Source organism: Eumetopias jubatus, unplaced genomic scaffold (genome assembly GCF_037043125.1).
Source record: "Eumetopias jubatus isolate StellerSeaLion01/CBP00866 unplaced genomic scaffold, mEumJub1_p1.0 scaffold_10, whole genome shotgun sequence".
Taxonomy (NCBI): domain Eukaryota; kingdom Metazoa; phylum Chordata; class Mammalia; order Carnivora; family Otariidae; genus Eumetopias; species Eumetopias jubatus.
Genome location: NW_028274816.1, coordinates 64464791 through 64477686, shown reverse-complemented (window position 1 = coordinate 64477686; position 12896 = coordinate 64464791). Strand labels below are relative to the sequence as shown.

The window sequence follows — 12896 nt, the reverse complement described above, 5'->3', positions numbered from 1 at the left end:
GTTATGGGGTTTTAGTTTGTGAGTTCTCCTTAGCTTGGCTTGTGCTCCCTCAAGACTAAAAAGACCCTTCTGTCCCCAGTATAAGGTGACTTCACCTGACATAATCCTTTTTTTGTTTATGACATACTTGTCCTTTTTTTTTCTTAAGATTTTATTTATTTATTTGACACAGACACAGCGAGAGAGGGAACACAAGCAGGGGGAGTGGGAGAGGGAGAAGCAGGCTTCCCACGGAGCAGGGAGCCCAATGCGGTGCTCGATCCCAGGACCCCGGGATCATGACCTGAGCCGAAGGCAGACACCCAACGACTGAGCCACCCAGGCGCCCCATACTTGTCCTACCTTTAAAAACCTTTCCCTTTCTGCAGCGCTTTGGAGCTGCCCTCTACTTGTAGATGGGATGCTGCCCAATTCACATATCAATGAATAAAGCCAGCAAACCTTTACAATGTGATGGGTTGAATTTTTGTTGCTTAACGGGAACTAATCTGTTGTTCGCAACTAATCCTACTGAAACTTATGAAACTGACTCTAACACCTCAGGGTGCAAACATTTGAGGAGCAACAACATCTTTCCACCTCTACACAGACTCATTCCTTTCTGAAATGCTGTACGAAATGATATGTCATTTACCTCAGTAAAAGTATTTACGAGCATCTCAAATAGTTTTCTTTGGAAGCTGACATTCCTGGAGTCTGAAAGCAGGGCTCTTCTCTGCCTTTAACGAGGAGCAAATCCGGTCCCTCCGGGGCGGAGCCGCGCTTTCCAGCATCCCTCAGGGTGCCACGTGACCAAAGCTCGCGACTCCGGGGCGGAGGACCCCCTACCGGAGACCGCCAGAGCCCCGGGAGCCACACCACCCGGAAGAGCCCGGCTCCGAGCGCAGAGCGAGGAGCCAATGAGGGACCAGCACACGGCATTTCGAGGCGAGCGCAAGCGCCGGGGGCGGGACTTCCGGTCTCGTCCCCCCGCAAGTCCTCCAGCCTCCGGTTGGCTCCGTTTATCCCGTAAGGGTCCGGAGCGCGCGTCGGGGTCCGGGCGCCCGCTCGTGAAGCCGCGAGGGGAGGCGCCGTCCTCGGCGCACACAGTCGGGTCCCGGTGTCCGCTCCGCTCCGGCCCCGCTGCCGGCCCACCGAGTCCGATGGCGGCGGCCGCGCCCAGGGAGCCGCCGCAGGTAAGCGCTCGTCCCCCGGGCCCTCCCCGCCGTCCCCCCACCCAGACCCCGGAGGCCCGAGCGCGGGGCGCCGGCTCGCGGCCCTGCGGCCCAGGCCCCGGCGTCGGACGGGGCGGCGGCGGGGGGCGGGGGCCCCGTGTGCGAGCGCCGGCGTGCCGGCGTGAGGAGCGGGCTCCGGGCCGGGGGGCCGGCCGGGGCAGGGGCCGGAGGGGGTCTGCGCCGGCGGCGGGGAGCAGCACATCGCCCTTCTCTCTGTCGGGAGCACAGTGCGGCGCGGCCAGGGAGGCCCGCGCTGCCCGAGAAGCCCGGCCCTCCTGGCGCTGCTGAGGCGGTCTCCGCCCGGGGTCGATAGGCGTGGTCTGGCCGCGAGAGAGGAGAGCCCGCCGCGGGGGTGAGCGAGGAGGCCGGGCGCGCGGGAGGAGGGAATCGCGGTAGTCGGCGGTGGAGTCCGCGGACCGCTGCTCTGCGCGCGGTGGCTGTTGGCGAACCGGTGGACTCCCGGTCTGTGTTTTGAGAAGGGCCGCGGCAAGTGGTGCGTGTTGCAGGTGAGAAGAGAAAGGGGGCGGGGAGGGAGCGCCCCAGGGCTTTCGGTCCGTGGACCTTAAAAATGAAATAAAGACTGACGGTTATTTTACCCGCACAGATGGGTCTATGTGGCAACGGAAGACAAGTGCAATTTGGAACAAACAGGCTGAGTCAGAACAGTAGGCCAGTGGGGAGAGCACGAGAGGTAGTCTTGTTTCGGGGGAAAGAGGCGAAGTTGGGACGGCTGTTATAAACTACAGGTCCACTGGAGTAAACTGGGAGTTGTGGCTTCTCATTGGGTGGGGTGATGAGGAAATCCTGTCTTTTCGAGTCTGGGGTAGTGAAGTAGTGTCCCATGTAAGTTGAAGTCCATCTCTTTGGGTTGGGTCTGCAGTTGATCACTGTGGTAGTGTCTGAGAGTTCCTCCCAGTGCAACCTCCCGACTCCAACAATTTAGTGAGGTTTCCCATCATTAATTTTCACAAGTCCTAGCAGCTGAAGGGCTGGAAACTCCCATCAACCTGATGGAAGGTAGCAGGAAGTTGTGTATCCTTGGGGATGTCGTAACTTGTTTTGACATTGGTAAGCGACTTAGATGTTTCAGAGAAGTGTGAGTGATGGCGTCAAGTGGGCAGCTGGACAGGACGTTTTGGGAAACTGGGGGAAGGATGCATGATGGAGAGTTTGAAAAGTGATGGCTACTGTGTGGACCAGGGTGGAGATTTGGCTCACATTTAGGAAGGGAAGGCAGAGAATCATGGTAATAGGCTAGTAGGTCAGAGGGTCCTAGTAAAGTGCTGAGGAGTGGTTTTCTGGCTCAGCACGTGGTTGGGGTTACTGGACATTGCCAACACAGGTGAAGGGGAGAGAATGATCTGGCAGAAACATGGGCAAGCCCTCCATGGGATGATGGGACAAGAGATGGCTAGGACACCTAGGAGTAATTTTGCCAAGATGACAGTGAAGTTGGGGCTGCTCTTTATTCAGTGCTGTAGGCTTCACAGAATTTTGCGGTGAGTTTTTACGGTGCCTGAGGTGTTGCAGAGTCTTGCTGGTAGTTCAGGTCTGCACAAATGCAGTCATTTCTGCTTTGCTCTGCCTGGCAGGGGAGACCCTTAGGGCTGGGGTTTTCACAAAGGTTCAGTAGAGGATGATTGGTTCCCGATTGTGGCGGGACAGCGTGGGCAGCAGAGAAGTGGAAGAGGGTCTGTGAGTATCCGAAGCTGACCGTGCTTGTGAGTGTCTGTTACTGAAGGGAGGGTTACAGGCAGCTGAGGAGGGCTTCTCAGCAGCATTTGAGGCTTTCCCTGTTTTGGGATCCATGGGAGTACTGGGTGGAACTGGAACCTGTTTGAGTTTGTCAAACAGCCTGTGGATGTCACGTGACAAGTACGAGTGTGAGTCAAGGGAGGATCCTTTGTTGTGGGGCAGGAAGGTGTGGGAGTTCATCTGTGGGGTCTGAAGACGTGAGAGTGGTAGAGTCTACAGAATCCTGTACACGTGGAGGGGAAGTGTGAGCTAAGGGCCTCAGCGCCGTGGTACTGAAGACTTCCTGGTAAAGCAGGGCCTATAATTGGCTGTCTTGAGGGCACAACGTGGGAGACTCCATGGGAATACCGTGGCAGGGGGATGACCTTGCAGGCCAGACCCAGAGCTTAGAGTGCATCCATGTGTCCCCCTGCCTGTTGCTGCTGAGGACTGAACACAGTGACTGATGGGAAGGTGAGAGGAGCGTGGCATTAGAGGCCCCAGGACCTGGTATTTATTCTGAGGTGGGGAGTCTGGGGTGGATGTTGGGGGCTTGGATTGTGGGTTCTCAGAAAATGTTCATGGTTCCAACTTTTCCTTTCATGGTAGTGTGGTGTGACCTTTGAGGACATTGCCGTGTACTTCTCCTGGAAGGAGTGGAGGCTTCTTGATGAGGCTCAGAGACGGCTGTACCACCATGTGATGCTGGAGAACTTTACACTTATATCCTCACTGGGTAAGGCCCTCAGCCCCCCCCTTTGACCTGGACTAGACTCTGTACTCCCACGTCCCCCCTCTGCTTTTTCCAGGGTAGGTTTCTCCTCTCATGTGGACTGTGGGCACTGCTTGCTTTCCCAGCTTTCTGGTTAGTTGCTTTTGTTGCTAGCTCTGAGTTGTTGGTGTGCCCTTTTCTCTGCCGTGCAGCTCCCAGTGCCCTCTGTGCTGAGCCCTGATCGGGTAAGATTGGAGGTCAGTGGTCATGCAGTGAGGCTGATGGATTGCACCTTGCTTGCCCTCTCCCTGGCTGGGTCCATGTGTCAGATCCGTGCCATTTCCTTGTGCCTACCCGTGTCTGAAATTACAGGCACTGGCATGTTTACTACTTAAGTGGACCATGGATTTCTTCTCAGGACTGTCCTCTATGGTTCTTTCAGTAGTGTTTACATCTCTTTTTCTACCTGCCCTGCTCCATTCATCTTTGTGAGGTATGACTGACAAAATTATATATTGAAATTATATTACATAATAATTTGATATATACATTATGAAATTAGTGTAATATTTTTTAGATTTGTTTATCTGAGAGAGAGTGAGAGTGAGAGAGTACGTGTGCACGTGCTCATGAGCAGAGAGGAAGGGAAAGGAAGAGAGAAACCCAAGCTGACTCCATGCTGAGTGGAGAGCCAGAGGCAGGGCTCAGTATCACTATCCTGAGTCTAAACCTTAGTTTAGACATCACAACGTGAGACTAAACCAAGAGTTGGACACTTAACTGATTGTGCCATCCAGGCGTCCCTACATTATGAAATTATCATCAAAATGAAGCTAATCACACCACCATTACTTGACAAAATTACCTTTTTTGTTGGTGGTGGTTCGAAAGCTTAATATTGACCCTGTTAACAAATGTCAACTGTACAATGTAATATTAGCAACTGGAGTCAATATTGCTGTACATTAGATCCTCAAACTTATCTTGGAAATGAAGGTGTATATCCCAGACCAACATCTCCCCGTTTCTCTCAACCCTTAGCTTCTGGCATTCTACTCTCTGTTTCTGTGTGATTTATTTCTTTTGTTAAAGAGTATTCATATAAATGATACCGTAGAGGGTTTGTATTTTGCTTTGTGGCTTCGTTGAGTAGCATAATGTTTTCCAGACTCATCCATGTTGTGGCAAGTGGCAGTGCTGCCTTCTTTTTTATTGCTGAATATTCCTGCATGTGTGTGTGTGTACTAAATGATCTTTGTCACTTTATTTCATTTATTTATTCATTTACTCATTTAAATACAATTTATTCTTTTCTTTTATTTTTTTTTACATAGACTCTGTGCCCAATGTGGGGTTTGAACTCACAACCCGGAGATCAGAGTCACATGCTCTACCAACTGAGCCAGCCAGGCGTCCCTTCTTTGTCACTTTATTTTTTATTGATTTATTTTTTAAAGATTTTATTTATTTGAGAGCATAAGCAGGGGGAAGGAGCAGAGGGAGAGGCAGGTGCTTAACTGACTTAGCCACCCAGGCGCCCCCTTTCTTTGTCACTTTAAAAACTCATACACACTTAATGATGTTTCCATATATTGGCTATGGAACAATACTGCAGTGGATATGTATGTTCAGATACATTGTGGAGATACTCATTTTGTTTCGTCGGGATACATACCTAGAAATGGCAGTGGTGGACTATATGGTAGTTGTATTTCAATTTTTGGTGGAGCTCCCTAATATTTTTTATAATGACTTTCCTATTTACGTTCCCAGCAGCAGTATTCAAATGTTATTTTTTCTGCACATCCTGACCAACATGTTACCTCTTGTCTTTTTGGTAATAGCCACTGTTAACACGTAGGAGGTGATATCTTGTGGTTTTGGTTTTCTTTCTTTTTTTTTTTTTAAAGATTTTATTTATTTATTTGACAGAGAGAGACACAGCGAGAGAGGGAACACAAGCAGGGGGAGTGGGAGAGGGAGAAGCAGGCTTCCCGCTGAGCAGGGAGCCCGACGTGGGGCTCGATCCCAGGACCCTGGGATCATGACCTGAGCTGAAGGCAGACGCTTAACGACTGAGCCACCCAGGTGCCCCAATGGTTTTGGTTTTCATTTCCCTGGAGATTTGTGACTGTGAGCACATGTTAGTCACTTGTACATCCTTTTCACACTTGTGGTTTTCATTGGCTCTGGTGCAGCTTTTCAATTTGATATAGTGGTATTTGTTAGTTTTTGCTTTTGTTGTGTATGCTTTACATGTCATATTCAAAAAATCATTGGCAGGAATAAGGTTAAGGAGGCTTTTCCCTATTTTTCTTTTCTAGGAATTTTAGGGTTTGAGGTCATCTGTTTAAGTCTTTAATCTATTTCAATTTCATTTCCATGTGTGCTATAAGATGGTGATCTAGGATCCTTATTTTTTCATTTGGATATTCAGATTTCACAACAGTATTTTATTTTATTATTACTATTTTTTAAAAATATTTATTTATATTAGAGAGACTCTCAAGCAGACTCCAAGCTTAGCACAGAACCTGATGTGGGACATGATACCACAACAGTGAGATCGCTACCTTAGCCAAGACTAACAGTCAGACACTTAACCAATTGTGCCACCCAGGTGCCCCCTCATTTTTTAAAATGAAAACATATTTTATTTATTTGAAAGAGGGAGCAGGGAGGGACAAAGGGGGAAAGAGAGGGAGAATGAATCTGAAGCTGACTCTGCACTGACCTGGAGCCCTAAGCGGGCTTGATCCCATGACTGTGAGATCATGAACTGAGCCAAAACAAAGAGTTGGAATCAACAGACTGAGCCACCCAGGTGCCTCTCAATATATTTGAAAGATTCATTTATTTATCTGAGAGAGAGAGGTAGAGAGACCACCTCAGGCAGGGAGTATAGGGAGAGGGAGATAATCCCAAGCAGGCTCTGACCCTGAGATCACAACCTGAGCCAAAACCAAGAGTCGAAGCTCAACCAGCTGTGCCCCCCAGGCTCCCCATAGATTTCACAGCATTATTTTTTTAAGATTTTTTATTTTTTTATTAGACAGGGAGAGAGTACAAGCAGGGGGAGCAGCAGGCAGAGGGAGAGGGAGAAGGCGGCTCCCTGCTGAGCAAGGAGCCCTATGTGGGGCTCAATCCCAGGACCCCGGGATCATGACCTGAGCCGAAGGTGGATGCTTAACCAAGGGAACCACCCAGGTGCCCCAGATTTCACAACATTATTAAAGAGATTATTCTGCCCAGGTGTAGATTTTTGGCATAATTTTCAAAGATGAGTTCACTATATGTATGTGCATTTACTTTTGGGCTCTTTATTCTATTGCCCTAGTATTATTACTGGTTTATGTGCCACTACCCTGTTGTTTTGAATACTATAGCTTTGTAATCTAGTTTGAAATCATAAATGTGCTGCCTTCAGCTTTAATCTCTCTCAATATTGCTTTGGCTTTAGCCCTTGGTTGACTTGGTGGCAGTGGTGCCGGTGTCCCCTGTGGAGCCGGCAGCTGGAGTCTGTGCTGAGCAAGAACTGCGGTAGCACGTGCCCTGTGGCTGATGGAGGTAGCCCCAGCCCTTATTTCCCACCTACCCCACAGTCTCTGCTACAGCAGGCTCCAGCCACTAGCAGCTGCTTGTGCCCTTGTTTATGCTCCACTGTGTACTACCGTCATAATGGCACTGTTGAGCTCTCTGAGATAATGCCATTCATAGACAGCTGTTGAATTGATTTTTGTTGGGGTGAAGGATGGTATCTCCTATTCTCCTATCCTGCTGCCATCAGTCACATAGGATGTTTTTCTGTGTCTGCTCTCCTGAGTAGCTCTGGGACAGTTTGGTTGTCCATGTGCCCTGTTTTCCTTCAGTATTTCTATCTTCCTAGTACCCTGTGTTGCTCACCTAGGGCTTACAGGGAAGAGTCCTTTGTGTGTCATAGCATAGACATGATCCAACATGACTAGGTGGGCTTACAGGGGCTCTGTTCCTGGTGAATAGAACCTGGGGAAGGTGTGATATCAGGCCTGTGTTCAGACCATACTGGGCACCTTTGCTTGTTCAACCAGAGTTCGGTGTGATTGCCAATGGCCACACCCCGTTTCTGTCTTTCCTTCTTCACTGTTGACAGTTTGTGGACTTCTGAATTCTACTCTTTGGTAATTCCATGACGTCCAGTATAGGGGTAATTAATGCTTCTTGGGCATTCACGTCTCACAAATTTCTCTCACTACTATTTCTGTGTAGTCTAACATTCACCCCTGAAAGTTTTACCGTGACATATTCACATGCCCTTAAAGTGACATTGAACAGCAGCAAATTTCTTGTGATTGGATTTTCCTTCAGCCTTGTACTTAGACAAATATCACCAGCAGAAATGGTCCTACGCTAACTTGGGGGAAGAGAAGTAAGGTTTAGACCCTGGCTCTCCTTGTGTCATACCCTAGTTTCCCATTCTTCTAGTGTGCTCTCCACATTACTTTGACTATCAAGGCACAATAATGCGCAGCAACCACTTCCAACTGTTTTCCATCAACAGTGTCTGGAAAAGCATGCCTAGGTGAGACCCATGCATATTATGTGATGGGCTCACCCCTTCACTATTGTCAACACAGATTTCACCAACGCTTCTTTGCTTTCAGGTTGCTGCTGTGGAGCAGAGGATGAGGCACCCTTTGCCCAGAGCACTTCTGTAGGCGTGTCACAGACCAGGACGCCCAAGGCAGCTCAGTCTTCCCGGAAGACCCACCCCTGTGAGATGTGTGGTCCAGTCTTGAGAGACATTTTCCACTTGGCTGCGCACCAGGGAAAAGAAAACAGCCAGAAACTGTTGAGGTGTGGGGCCTGTGGGAAACGATTTTATTTCAGTGTAAAGTTTCAGCAGCAGCAGGAGCAGCACGTGGCAGCAGAACCCTTCAGAAGCCGTGTGGACAGGGACTCTGTTGTGAAGAGCTGGGGATTCCATGGTTCAGGAAAGCCCTTTACCTGTGGAGAAGTTCAGAAGGACTTCCTGTCTGGCTCGGGGCATCTGCAGCAAGAGGCCACTGATACTGGGGAGAAGCCACACACGATCACCCAGCGCAGGGCAACTTTACAAAGCAGGAAAAGTCATGATACTTGGGGAGAATGCAAGAACGCCTTTGGTCCCACACATTCGTACGTTCAGGACCAGGATGTCCACCTTGGAAGACAGTCCTTTGTGTGCAATAAATGTGGGAAAACATTCAGGTATAAATCTTTATTTGCCATACACCAGACGTTCCATACTGGAAAAAGAGGTTATAAGTTTAGCAAATACGGAAAATTCCTTAGGCATTGGTCAGCCTGCAGTCAACATGAAAAGACTCATACTCTGTTAAAGCAGTACATGTGCAGCAAATGTGGGAAATCCTTAAGCCAGAAATCTGGCCTTATTCATCCCCAGAGATGGCACAATGGAGAAAAGAGTTATGTTTGCAGTGGATGTGCAAAATCTTTTATCCATAGATCAGTGTTGATTACACATAGGGTTCACCCTGGAAAAAGATTTTATAAGTGTCGTGGCTGTGCAAAATCTTTTTCTACTATGTCTGCCTTTGGCTATCATCAGAGATCTCACACTAGGGAAAGACCTTATGAGTGCAGTGAATGTGGGAAATCTTTTACCACTGGTTCTTCCCTTCGTTGTCACCAGAGAGTTCACACTGCAGAAAGGCCCTATGAGTGCAGTGAATGTGGCAAGTCCTTTGTCCGAAGAAATATCCTAAAACTACACATAAAGATTCACTCAGGAGAAAGGCCTTACAAGTGTAACGAATGTGGGAAATCTTTTAAGTGGAAGTCAACATTGATTAAACACCAGAGAATTCACACAGGAGAAAGGCCTTATGAGTGCAGTGAATGTGGGAAATCTTTTAGCACTAAGTCTGTCCTCCGTGATCACCAAAGAGTTCATACTGGAGAAAGGCCTTATGAGTGCAATGACTGTGAGAAATCTTTTACCACCAAATCAGCCCTCCATTATCACCAAAGAGTTCACACCGGAGAGCAGCCTTATGAGTGCAGTGAATGTGGCAAGTCCTTTGTCCAAAGAAGTAGCCTCAATATACACATAAAGGTTCACTCAGGTGAAAAGCCTTATAAGTGCAATGAATGTGGGAAATCTTTGAAGTGTAAGTCAACATTGATTAAACACCAGAGAATTCACACAGGAGAAAGGCCTTATGAGTGCAGTGAATGTGGTAAATCTTTTGCTACTAGTTCTGTCCTTCATTCTCACCAGAGAGTTCACACTGGAGAAAGGCCTTATGAATGCGGTGAATGTGGGAAATCTTTTACTGGTATTTCAGGACTCCACTATCACCAGAGAGTTCACACTGGAGAGAAACCTTATGAATGCAGTGAATGTGGCAAGTCCTTTGTCCAAAGAAGTAGCCTCAATGTACACAAAAAGGTCCACTCAGGTGAAAAGCCTTACAAATGCAATGAATGTGGGAAATCATTGAAGTGTAAGTCAACATTCGTTGAACACCAGAGAATTCACACAGGGGACCGGCCTCACAAGTGCCGTGATTGTGGAAAATCTTTTACGTCTAGATCTACCCTTCGTTCTCACCAGAGAGTTCACACTGGAGAACGGCCTTATGAGTGCAGTGACTGTGGGAAGTCTTTTACCACTACTTCTCACCTTCGTTCTCACAAGAGAGTTCACAATAGTGAAAGGCCTTATGAATGCAGTGAATGTGGCAAGTCCTTTTGCCGAAGGAATAGTCTGAATGTACACGTCAAGATTCACTCAGGTGAAAGGCCTTACAAATGTAACGTATGTGGGAAATCTTTGAACTATAAGTCGACGTTCATTCAACATCAGAGAATTCACACAGGAGAAAAGCCTTACCTGTGCAGTGAATGTGGGAAATCTTTTAGTTATAGCCGCGCCCTCCGGTATCATCGTCAAAGTCACCTTGCAGTAAGTCCTTATGATTGTAGTGATTGTGGGAAATCTTTTACTTGTAGTTCTTATCTCCGTGATCACCAGAGAGTTCACACTGGAGAAAGGCCTTATAAATGCAGTCACTGTGGGAAAACTTTCACTTCTCGTTCCCTCCTCCGTTCTCACCAGAGATTTCACACTGGAAAAAGGCCCTATGAATGCAGAGAATGTGGCAAGTCCTTCTTCCAAAGAGGTGCCCTGAATGTACACATAAAGGTTCACTCAGGTGAAAAGCCTTATAAGTGTAATGAATGTGGGAAATTGTTGAAGTACAAGTCGACATTTATAATACACCAGAGAATTCACACAGGAGAAAGGCCTTATGCTTGCAGTGAATGTGAGAAGTCTTTTATCAGTTACGGTGCTCTCAGTTATCATCACAGAGTTCACATTGGAGAAAGACATTAGGAGTACTAGGGATGTGGAAAATCTTTCAGCTATTTTTCCAGTCTCATTCAAGATGAGAAAGTCCACAGTAAATAAAGTCTTTATGGTGGTAACATGAACTAAATGGTTCTGTTCACTGATGTTGATATGTTGACTTCCTGTCCTCTAATGCAATAGGAGTAGCAGGTGATGTCTTTGGGAGGTAATTGATATTAGAATGGATCATGTGTGTGAATTCCTAATGAATGGTTTTAATGTCTTCTTAGTATTCCGAGACAGCTTGCTTCCCCTATCAATCATGTGAGGACCCTTTGGGGAGATCTGTAAATCAGGAAGCTGGTCCTCACCAGACACAAAACCAGACCGTATGGGGAATGTTATGGGAAATATCCAGCCTCCAGAAATGAGAAGTTTCTGTTGCTTACAAGCCACCCAGTTTATCATATTTTTGGAGAGCAGCCTGAGCTAAGACCCACGTGAAGAATGTGGGTAATGTTTTGGGCAAAGACACCGTTTCATAAAAATTCAAATTCACCGTGGAGCATGACCACATGAGTGAGGTGAAGGACACCCGTCCTTCAGCCAGATATTTGTCTTCATTCCACACTTCAGGGTTCACACTGCAGAAAGACTTTAAAATGGTGGAGAAGGTGATCCTTCCTTCCTTAGCGTATTATGCTGAGGAGAGCCTTATGAGGCAGCCACCTGCCTGAATTGAGTTTTGTTCACCTGCATGTCCACGGTGGAGTGACTTCCCATAAGTTCCAGCTATTTGGGAAAGTTTAGAAGTTGTATTGGGTGTTCTGATGTGTCTGAAGTGATTGCTGGAAGTCACTGCCAGATTCTGTGACAGAAATCATTTCACCTCTGCCACCTGGATGGTCCCAGTAATGAACATCTGTCACCACCCAGCTTAATGATGCTGACCACTTTGCTTTATCGTTTGCTGATGGAAGTTATGGGTACTGGGATCTCCTCATTGCCTTCTAAGTTAGTGCATGGATGTGACCCAATGTTGACCCTCCGTACCTCTTGAGTCCTGGATGGTGTTTTGCAGAGAAAGACTAAAGATTTTAGAGACGTTGTTAGTCTCCTGAGGATTGTGATAAATCTTTGCAGCTTCTAAGTCAGCAACACAGGAATTGGGTGCTATGTGCTGCTCTGGTTTGTGCATTACTCCCATCCAAGTACTAACCAGGCCCGACCCTGCTTAGCTTCCGAGATCAGACGAGATCGGGCGCGTTCAGGGTGGTATGGCCGTAGACTGGTTTGTGCATTACTAAATGCCTTTTTTGTTTACCATTAGTCTTAGGTGTTAAATTCACTCTAAGGGGTGGTGTGAAATTAGAATTGAGCTCTGCCAGACATAGGAGTGAACAGAGTTCATTGCAACCCAAACTTACTGTGTCTCAGAGAGGATGATTGCAAATGAATAATACAGAGGTCAGTTCTGCTGTCCAGCTTGGGCTTTAATTTGCATTAAAACTCAAGACCTTTGTTATGGGCTGAATTCTGTACCTAACATTGATATGTTAAAGTTGTAACCCCCAGTCCCTCATAATGTGACTATAGTTAGACATAGCATCTTTAAAGAGACCATGAAGTTGAAACGGGTTATTGGGATGGACCCCTAGGCAGTGTGACTGGCTTCATGATAAGAAGAGATGAGGGTACAGGCACACAGATGACCATGTGAAGACAGGGAATCCCCATATCTAAGCCAAGGACAGAAGCCTCAGAAGAAACTAACCCTGCTGACACCTTAGGTCTAAATTCTAGACTCCAGATTTGTGGGAAAATAAATTTCTCTTGTGTAATCACCCAGTGTGTGGTCCTGTGTAGTATCAGTTCTAGCTAATACAGCCTCCCAGGATCCATG

At 47.4% G+C, this 12896-nt stretch overlaps 1 protein-coding gene across 4 annotated transcripts; it reads left to right on the top strand.

Moving 5' to 3' along the window:
- Positions 1 to 1055: 1055 nt before the first annotated feature.
- On the top strand, positions 1056 to 11130 carry LOC148163312 (uncharacterized). 4 transcript variants are annotated; one of them, XM_088026982.1, is made up of 4 exons: positions 1346 to 1720; positions 1819 to 3458; positions 3558 to 3684; positions 8301 to 11130. In XM_088026982.1, exons 3-4 carry the CDS (start codon positions 3651 to 3653, stop codon positions 11036 to 11038), a joined length of 2772 nt encoding a protein of 923 aa, XP_087883108.1. In that variant the 5' UTR covers positions 1346 to 1720; positions 1819 to 3458; positions 3558 to 3650; the 3' UTR covers positions 11039 to 11130. The 4 variants fall into 4 exon arrangements, with proteins under 4 accessions (XP_087883105.1, XP_087883108.1, XP_087883107.1 ...); XM_088026979.1 differs by lacking the exons at positions 1346 to 1720; positions 1819 to 3458 and adding an exon at positions 1056 to 1175; XM_088026981.1 differs by lacking the exon at positions 1346 to 1720 and having other exon boundaries at positions 1731 to 3422.
- The last annotated feature ends 1766 nt before the right edge of the window (positions 11131 to 12896 follow it).

Coding starts and splice junctions, on each gene's coding strand:
- LOC148163312 (XM_088026979.1), top strand. CDS start 1,143: ATGGCGGCGGCCGCGCCCAGGGAGCCGCCGCAG. Junction 1,176..3,557: donor CGCCCAGGGAGCCGCCGCAG/GTAAGCGCTCGT, acceptor CTTTCATGGTAG/TGTGGTGTGACCTTTGAGGA. Junction 3,685..8,300: donor TACACTTATATCCTCACTGG/GTAAGGCCCTCA, acceptor CTTTGCTTTCAG/GTTGCTGCTGTGGAGCAGAG.